General features: G+C 33.6%; 1 protein-coding gene across 1 annotated transcript in view; it reads left to right on the top strand.

The window, feature by feature from the left end:
• Positions 1-13,006, top strand: part of LOC131144506 (AMP deaminase-like) — a 60,471-nt gene that overhangs the window by 14,722 nt on the left and 32,743 nt on the right. Inside the window, exon 11 of the mRNA XM_058093205.1 lies at positions 7,673-7,786. Coding sequence (XP_057949188.1) covers positions 7,673-7,786 — 114 coding nt within the window. The remainder of the gene's footprint in view (positions 1-7,672; positions 7,787-13,006) is intronic.

A 13,006-nucleotide genomic window follows, 5' to 3' on the forward strand; every position in this document is an offset into this window, starting at 1 on the left:
TTTTGTCCACTTTTAAAGGTTATTAAGTGTTCTTCTCTCTTCTTAAAGCAAGTATTCATTATACTAAAATCATATGACATAGCGAAGTCTAAGATCATCTCCCTAGACTCATTTTTGTCTCCATATCCATATCCTCTTTGTATCCTCTTATAATTTTTATTATCTCTTTCAACGTGTCCGTTCAGATCTCCTCCTACAAATATTTTCTCAGTCCCTGGTATGCCTTGTATAATGCTATCCATATCTTCCCAAAATTGTCTCTTTAGATTTTCTGCTAAGCCGACTTGAGGAGCATAAGCACTAATGATATTCAGTATCTCTTGTCCTAATACCATCTTGATTTTTATAATTCTATCCCCTACTCTAGTTACATCCACAACGCTATCTTTTAAGTTTTTGTCTATAATAATTCTTACTCCATTCTTATGTTTTTCTTTTCCATTGTACCAAAGTTTAAATCCTGATTTATCAATTTCTCTAGCTTTCTCCCCCACCCACTTAGTTTCTTGAAAGCAAATTATATTAATTCTTCTTCTGATCATTGTATCCACAATTTCCATGCTTTTACCCGTAAGTGTCCCTATATTCCAAGTTGCTAAAATGTGAATGATGAGCCCAAAGTGGGCATGGTCTTTGAATGGACATAAACTCAAAATAGGAATGATGAGCCTAAAAGGGCATAAGCCTAGATGGGCATGTGCCTGGGAATGACAAGTTTGAAATGGGAATGATGAACTCGACATGGGCATGGAATGAGAATGAGCCTGAAATAGGTAGGAGCCTAGAATGAGCATGACCCTGAAATGGGAGAAAGATGACTTCAGATCCGAAAACATATATACGTCCTTACTCGAGGCTATAAAATAATCACCTTGGCCTAGACCAAGAAGGCTACTCTTGAGACATAAAAACCTATCAGGTCTAGGAATGGGGAGCACAAATCAAGAAAAATGACCATTGTCTTGCTACTTGGTGACGGACCCCCGAGGACACCTCTAAACTCATAAATACAACCCATAATGGAGGAGTAACCTCACCATAAGGGGCAATTCTTTTAATAACTTGGACATTAAATTCCCTTGGAATAAGCCAATGGAAAGCTTGGGGTGGGGGGGGGAGGGGAGAAAAGATAAGTAATAAAGCAATATTGACTATTATTGTATTTTCTTATTTTCTGATAGTGATTAAAGCATCGGAGAAGGTCTGTAGAGGCCTCTAGAGTCTCAAGATCTTCTTCTATTCTATGGTTGCAAGATAGCAAGTGGATTCTGTTTGAGCATTGGTGCAAGGATTGCATTTAAACCTGGGCCAATTTTTGCATGAACACTTCTATGTAGAGTATAGAAAATGAACTTTAAGTTCGAACTACGAACCTTGATCTTTCCTAAAGTAAATTTTCTAAATTCCATTTTATATAATGCCAGTGATATTATTGAGAATGTTTTGTCTTAGTTTTAAAATGTTCATGTAATTTAATCACAACCCCTCAAACTTCAACAATTTCCATGAACTTGGGCTTACTTCACATAAATGAAATGAGCTTGATGAAGTTTGGCCCAAAATGGGGTATCTATATAGGTAAACAAGAAAAAATGTCAGGGAAAAGCATCCTCAATCTCGAATTTTTCTTTTTAAATAAATAAATAATCTCAGAATTGCAATGTTCGTTGTCATATGTAAATTATTTGGAATTATTTAAGCTTGAAGGGGAATTTGGAATAGGTAGTGTTTGCTTAATAGGAAGTCCTTGAACTTGTTACAATTGTTAGAATTTTTGGCCCAAACTCCAAGGCAACCCGAGAAGGGGGGGGGGGGGGTGGGTGTTGAATTGGGTTTAATAAAAATTAAGTGCTTGATTACCTGATTTAAAACAAATTAAACAACTCGAACAACTACACAAATATTAAAGCAATTAAGTAAATAGAGTAGTGAAAGAGAGATGCAAATGGTTTTATAGTAGTTTGGGCAATCCGGCTTGCATCCACTCTTTCAAGGCCAACCACCTTTAGGTTCCACTATTCCGGCTTAACGGCCGCAAGTCACCAATTACACCCTCCTTGCTTTGACAGAGGCAAGGTCACCAACATACAAAAGATTTGAATACACTTGAAATTTTTATCACAAGGAAAGATTTACAAGCTTAAAAGAAAACTCTCACAGAATAAACAAAGAGATGACACTTGAGTTTTCTCCTCTCTCAAGTATAAGCAATTTGAGCACAAATAGAGTTTTAAAGTGAGAGAAGAGTTTTAACACTTGATAAAACAATTTAGAATGCTTGGCTAACGTTCCTTAGGCTTAAATGGGCATATTTATAGAGTTTGAATTAAAACTAGCTGTTTTTTGCTTGTTAAGAGTCAGTTCTCTGTTCAGGCTGGTTGACCTGTGTCTTAGGTACACTAGCTGTTAAAGAGAAAAACTAACTGTTAAAGTGCTTGAAAAGTTGAACCGGTCAGCACTTGGGCTGATTGACCACTCCAAGCCTACTGCCTAGGCCGGCTGACTGCATACAGATGTCAGCGCCTGGGGGCCTTGGTGTCACGGTCCGCCTTTTTCACACCGTTGTGAAGGGCCGTGCGGCGCTAGCTAAAGCACTCTTGCTTAACTAGCCAGCCTTTTGTTTACCAACATTCATCCACGAAGCACTTTCATTAACATTCAATCAGATAGCAGCGGAAATAATAATCAATTCATGAAAGCCGTGGCAACCAAGCAGTAAATATTGAAGCAAACGTAATTCATTAACAAATCCTCCGTTGACATGTTGTACTTAGCGAGGGAGGCAAGTAGGCTAAGCACGTTGACAATTGCTAGTGAGTTTTACAATGATTGATGAACACTCACCCTCCCCTAAAGAGCTTTCTAGGCCATTCTCACTCTAGCACTAGGAAACATCAAAGTGACCGAGGAGTCATACTGCCTTATTTGGCTTACAATGAAAGAAATACTAGAAAATAACCCTACACTAGTATTTACATGATGGAAACCCATCCCAAACACACGAGATAAGCGGTCATAGGCAAGCATAATGCCCTGAACAAGCTTAGCCCGTGACATATGTTCAGAATATTTAGTATAGATAGGGGGTGAAAGCCATGTAGAAGTTAGTTAGTTTTTTGTCCATTTGAAAGTGAAGTGAAAGAGTGTGTTGTTCCCCCTATTGGATCTCCTTTCTCCTCTCTTTGCTTCTTCCTTCTTCTTCTTACCCCCTCTTCTCGTAGCTATTTCTTTCCCTATTTTCTGTTGGGTAGTATTTCCTTTGTTCTGTTAAATACCCTTACTGCTGTTATTGCATCACCTTGCATTGCCCAAAAATTCTATTCCCTGAAATTGCTGAATCTACTCAACTTCCTGTCATATTTTAAGAATTGTCAATAAGCATTCAGGTGGAAAGTAGCTTGATCGGTATTCTAGTTCAATTGAATTCACTTTGTCTATATGCTTGTTGTTGTTCTGGCTGCCTCTTCGAGTCCATTTGCTGATCTGATGGCACTTAAGATTGATTGACTTTGGATTTCCCTACAATTGGTGGTTGAATTTTGGTGTTCTTATAAGTTGGGTGAGATTAGAGATATTATATTTGTAGGCGTTGTTCTTTTTGCAAAGTTTTAGGATTTGAAATTGAAAACTGGGTAAAAAAAACTGGCAAATTTTTTAGGTCTTAAGATTTTGTTTCTAATTATTCACAATCATATATTTTAGTACTTAAAGATTTCATTTATAATTTCTACAATTTATTATAAGTTTTTGGATTTTTTTTCAAATCAAAATTGAAATTTCTATCAAAATCAAAATTTTTCGTTGGAACCGTAAATTGAGACCCATGTTACCTAGAACATGGAAGTTGGAACAAGAGGGGAGCATGGTACATAGATGCTCGAAACTATGGAACGTTAGGGGTATGCTTAAGATAGATTGATGAAAAAAAGTGTAATGAAACTTGTGTATTTTGGAGAGGAAATTTAGTTGCTTCTAAATGTAGAAGGGATTTTCTATTGTACAACAACAACAACAACAAGCCTTGAGTCCCTCCAGATGGGGTTGGCTACATGAGTCCTTTTTTGCCGATTCATCCAATCGGAAGCATTTTCCTCTGCTAGATTAAGAGCTATTAAATCTTTTCTGACTATCTCATTCCAAGTTATGTTAGGCCTACCTTACACCTTTTCATACCATAAACAATAACTAACTCACTCCTCCTCATAGGTGTGCTACTAGGGCTGCATTTCAAATGTCCAAACCATCTAAGCTGCCACTCTCTTATCTTATTTCAACTGGTGTTATCCCTAGTTTATTGCATATATGCTCGTTGCTTATCTTTTAATGTTATACCACTCATCCACCTTAACATTTGCATTTTTGGCAACTTAATATTTTATTTTTTACTATTTTTATTCTTTTCTGTTTGTTCTTTGCTTTTGTTTTTGTTTTTGTTTTTCTTTATGAGCATTTAGTATACTTGCACTAATTGTACATTCTCTTTTAGTACAATAATTGGCCTTATAGTCATCTTATAGAATTTTCCTTTTAGTTTTAAGGATATTTTATGATCGTACAACACGCTTGATGCACTCCTTCATTTTACCCAACTTGTACTTTTTTTATTACATCCTTTTCAATTTTCTCTTCTTCTTACATAATAGATCCAAGATATTGAAATCTACTAGTGTTATTAATTTCTTGATTATCAAGTTTAATCTTATCTCTAATACTCTTCCTTACGTTATCAAAATTACATTTCATATTCTATCTTATTCCTGCTTATCCTTAAACTTTTAGACTCTAAAGCGGTTCTTCAAAGTTTTAACTTAGATTCCACTCCACTCCTACTTTGATCAATCAAAACAATATCATCTGCAAACAACAAACACCAAGGAATCTCATTTTGGATATTCTTAGTGAGTTCATCAGTCACTGAAGCAAAAAAGATATAGACTCAATGTAAAACCTTGATGCACAACCTATTGTTATTAGAAAATCACTAGATTCCCGTCTTATAGTCCTAACACTAGTCGTTACTCTATCATACATATTCTTAATGACCTCAGTATATCTACTTTGAACTCCTTTCTTCCCTAAAACCCACCAATGGACTTTCCTAGGTACTCTATCTTAAGCTTTTTCTAGGTCAATAAAAACCATATGCAAGTCTCTTGTTTTCTCTAAATTTTTCCATTAATATTCTTAAAAGATAAATAGCTTCTGTTGTCGATCTTCCAGGCATAAAACCAAATTGATTCTCTAAAATCCTTGTTTCTAGTCTTATTCTTTGTTCAATTACCCTTTCTCATAGTTTCATCCTATGACTCATAATCTTACTTCTGTGTAAGTTATTACTATTTTCAATATCGCCTTTGTTTTTGTATAAAGGTATTAATGTGCTATTCCTTTATTCCTCTGGCATTTTCTTGGTTTTTATAATAGTGTTGAGTAGATTAGTTAACCATATACTTTATCTCCTAAACATTTCAAAGCTTCAATTAGTATGTTATCTGGTCCTATAGATTTCCCGCTTTTCATCTTTTATAAAGCCAGCTTAACTTCAAGGACTCCAATTTTGCAAATAAATATCCGATTTTTAGTTTTTTCCTTAGTTGTCACTTCCAAGTTCAATTTTTTAGTTTGATTTTCGTTAAACAACTTATCAAAGTGTCTCTGCCACATCTCTTTTATGTCTTCTTCTTTAGTTAAGACATTATCATTCTCGCCCTTTGTATATTTTACATTACCTAAATCTTTTTCATTTTCTTTCTCTAGCTTTAATAAGCTTATAAATGTTTTTCTCCTTCTTTTGGATCTAGTATAGTATATAAAGTATCTTAAACTCTATGTTTAGCTTCACTAAAGGTCTTTTAGCAATTTTCTTGCCTCTTTATACTTTTCAAGGTTTTCTAAACTCCTACAACTTTGCCATGTTTTATACGCATTTTTTTTTTGTCTTCAAATTTTTTTGAATTTCTTGATCCCGCCACCAATTTTTTTGCTACTCGAGTATCTTCCTTTGGACTTACCTAAAATATATTTTGTTATCTTAATGATAGAGTTAGCCATTCTATTCCAAACAGTATTCGCATCTACCTTTTTCACTATTTTCCAATCAGATAGAGTTAGCCATTCTATTCCAAATAGTGTTTGCATCTACTTTATTCCCTTTTTTCCTATCACACTCTTTGTTCATTTTATCTTTGAATATTACTATATTTTCTCCAATTTTCCCTGTAAAATCCACCACCTACTCCTCTCGTGTTAATTTATGTTGCTCTTTTGCTTCCATTTTTTAGCATATATATATATATATATATATATATATATAATACTAGGACTCTTTGTTATGTAGTCAAACTTTCACTTGGAATAGCTTTACTATCCTTACAAGATAGACAATCCCCTTTCCTAGTTAAGAAGAAATCTATTTGATTTTTATTTTGTTCACTCTTGAAAGTTAAGTGTTCTTCTCTTTTTATAAAGCAGGTATTCAATATAACCAAATCATAAGATATGGAAAAATCTAAAATTTTATCACCGGCTTCATTTCTATCTCCATATCCAGCAGCTCCATGTATCCTCTCATGAGCTATATTGTCTTTTCCAATGTTCCATAAGAGTTTTATATTGTGGAATAGATTAATAATGATAGAAATAGACATAATATGTGATGATACCCCGCTTTTAACTAATAAAAGGCTATCTTATGGGAAAAATATTGAATTAAAACTTTGGATCGGTAGATTTACCATGGAACGAAAATGTACCATGTTTCGGAACATTCATGCCAGTACCCGGTTTGCTAGGGTGTTGGCATTTTCTGGTAACTATGATTGAGACCCTAGAAATTTCCATCCAAACCAAAATTTTAGTCCTTGATTGTGGAAGAGGTGGTTTCCATAGGGAAAGAAATTATAGTTTAGGTGAGCTAATGTTGGCTTAGATGGATGAGTGGTATAACATTGAAAGATAAATTAAGGAATGAACATATTCGTGGCAAGTTAGGTGTAACTCCTATGGAAGATAAGATAAGGGAGGGACGACTCAGATGGTATGGACACTTGCAACGTAGGCCACATAGTGCACCTGTGAGGAAGAGTAACTTAGTTACTGTGGGGGGCAGTAGAAGGGGTAGGGGTAGACCTAAAATAACTTGGGAGGAGATAGCGAGTAAGGATTTAATATCCTTGAATCTTTCAAAAGAAATGGTTCATGATTACATAAATTGGCGGAAAATGATTCATATAGCCGACCCCACTTAGTGGGACTAAGGGCTTGGTTTTGTTGTTGTTGAGCCAATGTTGGAATTTTTCTTCATTTTGATGTCATTCATAAAGTTTAATTTTCTCCTTGAATGGGGAAGTCCTTGTTTGTCATGTTGCGGATTTTAATAGATACATGTATCATATTGAAATGCTTTATTACTGTGTCCTTTCAGTTGCATGACATTAGTGTGTGCCTTTCACGGATACTTTACTCATAAGTTCCCATGCTGACCACTTGTTTCATATAATAATTTTATAATTATGCTCACAGACTCTTTGTTTCAATTTTATCTCCGCTGTTTGGCTTTTAAATCTTGGTCTGTATAGAAGAATACAGAAGATTCCCTTACATTTCTATGTTTACCAGATTATTCAGTAGATATATATTTTTAAATATCTATTTATCATTGTATGATTTGCAGATGGCGGAGTACAGATTGTCCATATATGGAAGAAAACAAAGTGAATGGGACCAGCTTGCAAGCTGGGTTGTTAACAATGCAATCTATAGTGAGAATGCTGTTTGGTTTATTCAGGTATTTCATCTTGCTGGAGATGTTTCTCTGTTTAGCATTAGTTGCAGAATTTCATGCAGTTGGATGTCTATTCACTATGCTGACGTTTCATGTTTTTGCAAGCAGAATCCACAGACGTTCTCTGGTCTACTAAATGCCAACCTTAATTTGCTGCTTTTGGATTAAAAAAGTCAATTAACTTTACATGAATCAGTTTGATATCCTGCCTTTAACTAAACATATTTGCTGCATGTTTTAAAAGATGAAATCCAAATTTCCACCTATTAATTATTCTCTTTTTTAATTTGTCAATGAACTTGGCTACACATATTTTTTCTTTTTTTCTTTTTTTGAATAATATAGAAGGACCTCATTAGAAAATGTCAAAATGCACAAAACAATCGACAATCAGTACGCGTATTGACATGTTTTAGTTAGGGTTTGCATCCATATCCAAGTAATGTTATTTTCAACATTCTGAGTCCCATTTCGTTTGAATGTGAGTATAACATGATTGATAATGGTCTTGTCCCATAAAACTCTTTCTTAAGCAGCTACTTGGATTTTGGTGCTTTAAGAAGTGAAATATTTTTTTAAGAAAAATATGTTAGTAGGCATGGAGTAAGGAGGTGGAGGTGGGGGATATTTTCTTATGTTTTCATAGAATTGATTTCATTGTTTACGAATTAGAATGAAAACCCTTGAGGGAATATCTTTAGTTGAATGCTTTAGCCTTCCTTGGCATATCATCTGCCTTGACATTGGTCAATATGTTCCCTACCTAAGAGTTCTTTATCAGAGGATTTTGATGAGGAAAATGCCCTGCTTCCAGATCCTACACCCAGACTTTGTAGCCAAATAATGCATTATGTTGACACTACTCTTCCTTGGTAACTGCATTGAATGGGTATCTGCCAACATTCAGAATTATCTAACTGTAAAAGTCTTGCTATAGAGTCTGGTAGTGTAGCATTATTATTTTGACAATTAGATGATTTTGACCACTATATTTCCAGTCTTTTCTTTCTGATAAGTGAGTTGTTTTGTTTTTGTTTTTGCTTTTTTTTTTTCTGAAGAAGTGTCAGATTAAAATTATAAAAATGAGATCATCCATAATTTTTTTATATTTGTCTTTTAGCATAGCAATTTTTGTTTGTGGAATATTTTGCATGAGGACCTATCTGATAGGGCATGGGCAGAGGCAGGGATGAAGGGGAAATGTGACAGCTTGGTTGTGGAAAAAACAGTTTTCATTTTGCATTTTAGTTTCCCGAAAAAAAAAGCTTATTTTTCATTTTCTCAACAGTTAAATGTGATAAATGAGCAATAATAAACAGTTTTGGCACTATTTGCTTGTGGAAATAATTTTATTTTTCATTTCTGATTTTTCAAATAATTACAAAAGTGCCACCTTGTTTTCTAATTTTCCAAATTTATATAGAAAAGTTGGAAAATGTCTTTTTGTTATTTTTCTAGATTTCTAACTCTTTGTGTTTGGTAGTATGGTATTCAGATCTTAGAATTTAATTAGTGTGGATTATGTATAGAGTTTCTTCTAAATCCATACAAATCCAAATTCAAGCCCCAAAGTCCATAATTCCGAATATGACTTTATATAAATTTTGAAAAATTGGAAAACAAGCTGTGTTTCTTATGATTATTCAAAAATTCAGTAATAAAAGCTGAAAATTTTTTTTGCACATTTAATCAAACTAAAGATTTTATACCTTTTTAAATCAGATCTTGAAAAATTAAAAAATAAGCTAAAATTTGTATAATTCTTTGAAAAACTAAAAGATAGATAATGGAAAATATTTTCCACAACTAAATGGGCCCTAAATTGTTTTGATAGAAGTTTTAGAGAACTAGTCAAATAATTATGTGGATGCCCCTTTAAATTCTAAAGTTTTGTTTACATGTGCATTCCTCTTTGTAATTTTACAAAATAATTTTTGAGGATCCCAATGCTTTTATCATTCCATGTTCTTTGGAGTATAGGAATTGTTGACAACTTAAAGAACATGACAAATTTAGAAGCAAATAGAATTTAGTCTTTTTAAAATAAATGTCTTCATCTTATTTTAATAATTTTTCTTTGTTTATTTATGCTGCTTCTTTACTCTAATTGACTCATTTTGATCTACCTACAAACTACATAGATCTAATTCAATATGCAACAAATAGATTCTCTTTTAAATGTTTTATTTAATTTTATTTCTCACTCCATCTGTAACACACTAAATGTTCTAATCTTTTCACATAGTTGGTCCCAAGCCCGGATAAAGGAGGAGGGTTGCGTTAGGTAGCAAACAGTCAAGTGTGAAACTTGTTAGATTACTATGATATGAATCACTTCGATTATTTTCTTGGGCATCCTCTACAAGCAACGCGTTGCACTTATACCATTTGGGTGTAGCGAATGTGGGTCAGGTCGTCACCCCAAAGCGATGTGCTGTGCCGGCACCTGAGTATATTGTCAAATATGCGAGGGTTCCCACATTTTTCTGGACTTGGGCAAATAAAGAAATTAGTTCAAGGGAGACTAGGATTAGATTAACAACTTGGAATATAGAGACACTTATGGGTAAAAGCCTAGAGATAGTGGACAAAATGATTAGAAGAAAAAAGTAACGTAATTTGCCTTCAAGAAATTAAGTGGGTAGGTGAGAAAGCTGGAGAAATTGAAGAATTAGGATCCAAACTTTAGTACACTAGAAAAGAAAAACATAAGAATGGAATAGTAATCATTGTTGACAGACTTAAAAAGATAAGTGTTGTAGATTTCAAAGAGTAATAGAATCATAAAAATCAAGATGGTCTTAGGCCAAGAGATAATAAATGTAAATGCCATTAGTGCTTATGCTTCTCAAACAAGCTTAGCAAAAAACTTAAAGGATAATTTTGGGAAGATATGGATAGTAATACAGGGGATATCAAGGTCTGAGAAAATATTTATAGGAGTTGTTGAGCTTATTTGAATGGACACATTGGAAAGGATAATAAAGGTGATAAGAGGATGCATGGAGGACATGGATATGGAGATAAAGATGAGTTTGGGTTATGACCTTAGATTTCGCCATGTCATATAATTTTATTACAATGAGTACTTGCTTTAAGAAAAGAGAAGAACACTTAAATGCTTAATAACCTTCATGAGTGGACAAAGTAAAAGTCGAATAGATTTTTTCTTAAGTAGGAGAATAGATTATTTATCATGCAAGGATTGTGAAGTTATCTTAGGTGAAAGCTTAGCTACACAACATAAAGTTTTGGTCTTAGATATATGTATTAAAAAATGGAAGAGAAAGGATAATATAAATCGGTGTCAGAGAACTAGGTGGTGGAACCTATATGGAGAAAATATAATAAAATTTAAACATCAAATGATCAAAGATGGTGATTGTATAGTAGAGGATGGTGTAGACACAAACACACTTTGGAGTAGGATAGCTAGTTCTATTAAAAAATAGCAAAAGAGATTTTAAGTGAATCGAGCGGAAGATTCTCGGATAGTGACGAAAGTTGGTGGTGGGATCAAGATGTTCAAAAAGCCCTAAAGACAAAAATAATTTGGTATAAAACATGGCAAAAAATGTAGAAGCATGGAGAAGTATAAAGAAGCTAGAAAATATGCAAAAAAGGCCATTAATGACGCTAAACATAGATCATATAATAATTTATATACTAGATTAGATATAAAAGAAGGGAAAAGAGATGTATTTAAACTTGCTTGAGCTAGAGAAAAAAGAAGAAGCAAGGGCTTAGATAATGTAAAATATATATAAAAGTGAGAATGATATTGTCTTTGTTAAGGAGGAAGACATAAAAGAAAATTGGTGAAGTAACTTTAATAATCTATAATGAAAATCAAGTTCAAGGCTTAAACTTATAATTGACAAATGAGGATAAGGCTAAAATTATGATATTTATTGCACAAGTTAATAAAGTCAAGTTTGCATTAAAAAGATGAAAAGTAGAAAAGTTATAGGATTGAATAACATCCCAATTGAAGTTTGGAAACACCTAGGTGATAACGAAGCTATATGGTTAACTAATTTACTTAGCATAATTATAAAAATTAAGAAAATGTTAGGTGAATGGAGGAAAAACACTTTAATACTTATTTACAAAAATAAAAAAAATATTAAAAATTCTAATAACTATCATGAAATTAAACTCATGAGATACAATGAAATTATGGGGAAGAAAAGCTGAACAAAAATTAAGGTTAGAAATAAGGGTCTTAGAAAATCAATTTGGTTTTAAGCTAGGGAGATCTATTTCAGAAGCCAATTAATGGAAAAGTTTAGGGGAAGAAAGAGAGACTTGCATATGGTTTTTTATGGACTTCGAGAAAGCATATGACAGGGTACCTAGGGAAGTTCTGTGGTGGATTTTAGAAAAAAGGGGCATATCTAGTAGGTATACTAATATCATTAAGGATATATACAATGGAGTAATGATTAGCGTTAGGACTATAGGTGGAGAAACTATAGAATTTCCAATCACAATAGGTGTACATCAAGGATCTGCTTTGAGCTCTTAACTCTAGTGATGATTTGAACTTACTAGGAGTATCCAAAATGATGTTTCATGGTGTATGTTGTTTGCAGATGATATTGTCTCGATTGATGAAACTTGGGGTGGGGTAGAATCTAAGTTAGAATTATGGAGAGAAGATTTAAAATCTAAAGGTTTTAGAATAAGTAGAAATACGACAGAATATATGAAGTGTAATGGAATATTGGAGAAAAGGTTAAACTTGATGGTCAAGAATTCAATATCATGAGTACATTTCGATACCTTGGATCTATTATGCAAACTTAAAGAGAAATTGAAGAAGATGTAATGCATAGAGTTTAAAAAGCAAGTTCGGTAAAATAGAGAAGTGCTATGTGGATTAGAATCTTGGGTACCCATAAACAACATATCCCAAGTAAAAGTTGCCGAGATGAGAATGCTAAGGTGGATGAATGGTATAGTTAAATTACAAAGTGAACATATTCGTAGAAAGTTGAGTGTAGCTCTTGTAGAAAGATAAGATAAGGAAGGGACTACTCAGATGGTTTGGGTGTTTGCAATATGAGCCAAATAGTGTGCCAGTGAGGAGGAGTGCACTAGCTACTATGAGGGGTAGTAGAAGGGGTAGGGGTAGACCGAAAATTACTTGGAATGAGATAATGAGTAAGGATTTAATAGTCCTGAATTTATTAGAGAAAATTTCCATGATTGCGTAAATTG

Source organism: Malania oleifera, chromosome 12, assembly GCF_029873635.1.
Source record: "Malania oleifera isolate guangnan ecotype guangnan chromosome 12, ASM2987363v1, whole genome shotgun sequence".
Classification (NCBI taxonomy): domain Eukaryota; kingdom Viridiplantae; phylum Streptophyta; class Magnoliopsida; order Santalales; family Ximeniaceae; genus Malania; species Malania oleifera.